This window comes from Adiantum capillus-veneris, chromosome 8 (genome assembly GCF_014529385.1).
Source record: "Adiantum capillus-veneris isolate H3 chromosome 8, ASM1452938v2, whole genome shotgun sequence".
NCBI lineage: Eukaryota > Viridiplantae > Streptophyta > Polypodiopsida > Polypodiales > Pteridaceae > Adiantum > Adiantum capillus-veneris.
In genome coordinates, this window is record NC_140938.1 from 169,625,918 (window position 1) to 169,632,200 (window position 6,283).

The 6,283-nt window shown below is 46.6% G+C and overlaps 1 protein-coding gene across 1 annotated transcript; it reads right to left on the reverse strand.

The window, feature by feature from the left end:
* Positions 1-2,306: 2,306 nt before the first annotated feature.
* On the reverse strand, positions 2,307-5,820 carry LOC147453339 (zinc finger CCCH domain-containing protein 17-like). The gene has a single exon (XM_086518731.1). The coding sequence runs from the start codon at positions 4,995-4,997 to the stop codon at positions 3,333-3,335; it is 1,665 nt and encodes a 554-aa protein (XP_086374857.1). The 5' UTR covers positions 4,998-5,820; the 3' UTR covers positions 2,307-3,332.
* Between the last annotated feature and the right edge of the window lie 463 nt (positions 5,821-6,283).

A 6,283-nucleotide genomic window follows, 5' to 3' on the forward strand; every position in this document is an offset into this window, starting at 1 on the left:
GCTAGATTGGGTTCATTCACTGTCCTAGAAATGGGATTGGATGGGATTGAGTCCTGGTGAGGTGACACGGACCTGTGGATGCATATCGAAATCGCCCTAGTCTGGGTAGGCTTGATGCCGATGAGGAAAATGAGGAAGGAAAATGGATCCATGAAGAGATCAGGATAAGGAAGGAGCATGTGATTTAATTAAAGAACTGTTATAATTGTTTGGTAAAAAGGAACCTTGGCAAGGCTAAGAACCTAAATGGGCTATTTCGCAATTGTCCTCATCAGCTGGACCTTTGCTCTGCTTCTTGGATTATTGATTTAACACTATGAGAGATCGTGGTGTTTACCGCGGGCCATTACCGCAAAACAAGAGAGAGGAATGCAAAATGAGGAGAGAGAATCCTTTTGATGCTGAAGTGGCACTTTGCCGCAAATATTACAGCGTAAATTTCCGCGATTATTGCTGCTCACATTACCACTAAGACAGGCTGGACCCCCTTCCCCGTCCTTCTCCCGCGGGTTTCCATTTAAATCCAATGCAACTCCTACACTCTCCAGAATGCTTGCTCACTTCACTTAATCTCTCTTTCACTCTAAAAATTCTATACATAAATCATTGAACTCACAACAAAACCATTATAAATACTATTCATAAGCACATAACAAAACATTTGCAAATTAATCATATACTACACCAAGTGAAAGAATGGAGAGTTTTATTAATTCTCATCTTGTATAAGATCTCTACAAGCACTAGGATCCATATTTAGACCCATAGTATTCAAATCAATAAACAAATTTAGAGACTCTTCCTCCTCTCCATCACCTCCTGTAGAATCATCATCGCTTTCTCCCTCTTCCTCCTCCTCAAGATGACTATTTGCACACTTTCCAAAATGCAATTGATGTTGCATATGTTTTATGTAGGTCAAAAACAAAGGTGCTCATTTGGGCCACCCAATTTAATGAACAAATTTATTTTTGAGAAGCCGTGGAACAGTAATAAACGCGCGATAGTAAGCGCAGTAATAGTGGCAGATATATATATATATGTGATTATTATCACCACTACTGCTAGCAAACCATTGCCGCTTTCATTACTGTAGACGTAAAAGTTTATCTCTCCCTTTCCATTTGTTAATCCACGGCAATCTTAGCAAATCTGATTTTTCCTCTTATGGTGCCTATACACGATCCCTCATTCACCGCATCACTCCCGGGGGGGGGGACTTGTTATGGCCATGTATGTGGTAGTTAGGTGTGTGAACACACTTAGGACCGTCGGGGTGCTTTTTCCCTCACTAGGAGGTGTTTTCCTTCATGCCTTGAATATACTCCGTGCTAACTTATCTTTCTATTTGCGCACTTAGCAATACACTCTTTGTTGTGTGCCTTGAGCTTCTTCATCTTCTCCAAGTTGTGCGTGCATCTTTGCAACCCTAATTCCAACAAGTCTCTCACGTCAGATAATGAAGGAGAGTTCCCATCAAAGGAGTTTAGTTAGTACCTCGACCAACATGGCTTCGTTCAATCCCCTAATGTGTTCGATCAGCTGCACTGATTTTGGAGCCGGTGATTGGCTATGAGGCTCTGTTTTTTATGCAGTGACGTGGGAAAGTATTCCGGCTCAGAAACTACACTAGATGGACTGATGGGTAAGGATTCTCAAAGTTACACATTTCCCCAGAAAGTGCACTAGATGGATGGATGGGAGGGGCTGCAGCGTGCTTGCCCTCCTCACGATTTCGCTCGGGCATGGGCAGGAGGCTCGTCACTTGTGTCTGTTTCGAGGATCGCGTGCGGTGCGATCTGCACCGTCCGATTCACTTTTTGTAAATTCAGGAAAGGGAAAATTACCAAAATACCCCTCTAATTTGAGGAAATTCCCAAAATACCCCTCAAATTTCAAAAATTCCCAAAATACCCTTGTATCTATTTTGGTTGGAATGTTCAAGATTTTCTAATCTTCATTCGTTTTTGACAATTGAGATCTGTTTTTGAGTGCTCAGCATGTAATTTGTCACCGGTTACCATCGCAAAAAAGGCAATTATGTCTAAAAATAATGAAGCAATTCATCTCCAAAGCCTACGTAACCAATTCAAATTGTAGTTTTAGCATCTTGTATGATAGACAATCACTCTTCTTGTGAAGACCTACAGAAAAATTTATTTTTCGAGAAATTTAGTCTCACAAGTGGGGGTATTTTGGGAATTTTTGAAATTTGAGGGGTATTTTGGGAATTTCCTCAAATTAGAGGGGTATTTTGGTAATTTCCCCTTCAAGAAAATGGCTCTTGCAACGAGGACATATAGCATACGAAGTAAGGCAGAGTCATAACTGATAAACCCTTTCGAAGCGATCAGAGAGCAGGCCGGCACGAGTTTAGATGATCTCGGCAGAGTATTAGAGCTCTGGAACATGCGATACGAGCTGACTGGTGAAACTCATCTCAGTTTTCGCTTTAAGTTGAGGCCTCATGAGCTGCAGCAAATGCTCGTTTTTTGATGTCTCTACAAACTGGAATTAGGAGGGAACGATGTTTGGCATATGCAGCACTGAGCAGAGTCCTCCTGCATTTTCATGCCAAACACCAACACCGGATCAATTGATCTGATCATCGACATGACATCGTATATGTATGCAGGGGATCTGGAAGCCAGAGGAGAATATATTCTCATACATTAATGCCCCGGCCGGGATGTAGCTTGCCGGCGGCGGTCAGCTTGACATGAAAAGTGCCAGAAATCAGCTTGGCGTGCTTAGGGCACAATATGTTTGTATCAGGAGTGCCCGGATCTATGTATCAGGTCAGCTGTCCAAAGCCCCTTGTGTTGCTCCTGTTTTATGCAGGAGGAGGCTGCCAGATGATGGTAATTGTACGGCGTATGCGTGCAGTAAGGCATGGCACAACATGAATATGGAGCTTAATATTTTTACTGACTACTTTGTCTATGGGGAAATCACGAGACAGAAGAAGACTCAATCAGATATAAATTAGCAAACATCATATTCCTACTAGTCCTATTCCAATTCCAATGGATTCAGGTTTGGTGAAAACCAAAACGAGAGTACTCACGTCAGTTAATTACAATGTAAACTTGTGCAAGTGTACAGCAAATTTTCCATGGCTGCCTGTTGCAGGTTCAGTACACATGAGCAATTAGGTTTTACTAGACATTGGTAACTAAGGTCATCCCGACATGCACAATTATATGCCGGGTGCTTTACAAGAATTAGTGCGAGCCACTGGCGAGGAGATTTGGGGGCTGGGTATATTATTCACGTGCAGACAAATTATGGTCGATGTCACACTAGCTTATAAGCTCAATCCTGCAACCTCATCAATATTGCTTCCATTTCCATGCAGAAAGCTCTCCAGCAGTGCTGCCCAGTACAAGCAGATGAGAGGACCCAGTATCCATCGCGCTGATGGGGTCGTTTGTGATGATGGTGCCAATGCGTGCCAAGGTCCGCAAATCCAGAATGTGGACTTGGCTGTTGCTGTAGGAAGCAAACAAAACAGGGGTGTTGGTGCTGCCATCCAAGACTCCGCATAAGGCCAGGGGAACGATGGCAGCATCGTCAGTGCATGCTCTTGACGCGTCTGCAGCTGGCTTGGGATCACTGTCAAGTGTGTTGTGCAACTCCAACCAATGATTTGAGCATATTGTCCACAACTTGATGGACCCGTCTTGAGATGCGGAGAGGAGAGCACAGAGAGGATCACATGCGAGAAGGTGAGTGACTGCCTTGCTGTGTGCGCCACTCAACACGTGGCAGCAGAAAGCTGTTGCGACGTCCCACACTTGAATGGTGCCATTGGCCAAGCCAGCATACACGATGGTGGAGCCCAAACAGGGTTCCAGGGTTAGCACAGGGCTCAGCTTCGACATGTCGTCACGGTGGCCGGTCGTCGAGAGGGACACCAGAACCTCGAAGGACGAAGACAGAGAGTCGAACCTCCATACAAGGATGCTGCCCTCCTCCAATCCAGCGAGGAGCAGGTTGCCGAGAGAGGCCATGGAGAGCACAGGAGAGCTGACTGAAAGAGAGTGCTGGGAATGCGTGCGGAGGTTGCATACACGAACCTCATGGTTGAGGCCAACAAAGAGCCAGTCTGGATCGCAAAAACTGTGGAAGAGGCAGTGGGGGCGGTCAGGAAGTTGAAGCTGGTTGCCCAATGAGAAGTGATAGTCTGTACCAGCAGACGTAGATGTAGTCTTCCATGCACTCAGGGTGGCATCATTGCCGCCGATGGTGAAGAGAGTGTCTGAGGAGAGGGGGAGGGCCATGCCCCTGATTGCAGCTTCATGGTTAATGCCAGCGAGCTTGAATGTGCCGACGAGCATAGGAGCCAGCAGATCAATCTGGTGTGTCTCATGATCATGAATGCTCAATGCTAATGTGCCGCTGCTGCAAGTGTTAGTCTGCTTATAGCCGGTTGTGTCGGCTTGTTCAAGCAGGGCAGGGGCAGGGGCAAGAAACTGCTGCTTTGGCCTCGCCAGGTCTGTATGCACTGGTGTGCAAGCGTTCTTCTTCAACGGCTCCTCGATGCAGCTTGTAAAAATAGCCTTGGAATGTTGATGGTGGGGATCGGCCTGTACTGGAAGGGCATTGACTGTGTCAGAGCTGCACCTTTTGAGTTTTCTGCAAGGAGGACTTGGTACTTGTTGTGTGGCATGGCGGCATGGTTGGTGTTGGGGCGGGGCCTCAGCAAGAGAACGGCACTTGCAATCTTCAGCTGCAGCTGCTGGCACGTCCGGCAGTGCAGCAGGAGAGTTTATACAGGCCGGGCGCCTGCGCCAGCTGCGCGATGTAAAGGTGTGTGCCTTTGGAGGACTGAATTGCGGGGCCCTAGCTGGTGCTGCTGGGTGAGCAAAGGGGCAGGCCCTTCTGGTGCAGCGCTGCTGTAGCCAGTAGCGGCAGATGGAGTGCTTGGAATATTGATCATGGAACTGATCATGATGGAAGGGGCGGGGTGCTGCCGCTGCTGCCACAGCGGCCATCAGCTATTATAAGTTTATGATTGTCCAAGCCGAACAGAACAGAAAACAAAAGATGATCTGTTGCTGGAAATCAAGGGCTGGCACTTCCTGGCTTCGCGCAAGCAGCTGCTACATCTGGATGATCCCAGGGGCCTCTCAAATTTATAGATAGTGGAGCTGCCCTAATTTGTCCACGCGTGGTGAAAAGAACGCGTCGTCCAAAAGCCATTTTGCACCCCAAGGCAAAGAACGCGCTGGATGTTATTAAGGTGCAGTTCACGTGAGGCGCTCGTTGGCAACATGTGTGCAACTGGTTGCCAATTACTTATGTTTCCATGGTGGGTTTCCTACTTAGTTCCCGGTTCGTGGTTGCGAACTGGTTGCCGTCCTACTCCACCTCTTGGGGGTGAAGCGAGAGTGCAACTGCGAAAAAGACAAACGGTCGTGCAGTCAACACGCCTGTTTTGGTTATCGGGTTGAGTATTCGGAAACAAAAGCTCCTTTTTGCCTCGTTTCTTCGCGACCATGTGAACTAAAAGCACATAGCTTCCAACGGGAACCAGTTTGCAGATGGTTGCGAACCTGCTGCGCTCATGTGAACTGGCTCGAAGTACTTCTCGTCAAAAATTTCGAGTTCGTTTTTTTTGTTCTCTTCACCTTTTTCTTTTTGGAGAGAGAGAGAGAGAGAGAGAGAGAGAGATTGTCCTTTCATGCTTTCCCCACTCTTGCCCAACAAAGAGAGGCCTTGCGGGATCAACATCGTAAGTAGTAGTTGTACGGACACACTCGCCATTACACGGTTGTATATACAGCTTGCACAAGGGGACGTTCGAGCACTTGAACCACCTATTGTTCCTTGCAAAGTTAGCGCTAGGGTGGTGGGTGTCTCTAACGTTTCCCCTGTCGCAATGGTGCAAACCAAAGGACAAAATCTATACAAAATCTAAGATCTCATATTGCTCATGTAACATGTTAGAAGCTATCGAACGCCAACCCCACTTTCAAGGGGACTACTTCCCCCCTCGTGTGAAAAGTACATGGAGTACTCTCCCTCCTCGCCAATGTTCCTTGATCATTTTAGGTCATATAACTGACATCCTTTTCCTTCTTTTTCTATGCATTCCGAGCCACACTAGTCATGCTAGCATTGCTAGCTCCCTCATAAACTATGTCACCCTACAAATGCTCACAAACCATCGTCGCGACATGAGAGTGAGCCAAAAGGGTGCTAGCAATACTATTTGCAATTTTGCAACTTGCTTTGGTACCAATTGTTCAAAGATGCATGCAAAGATGGAGAAGATAAA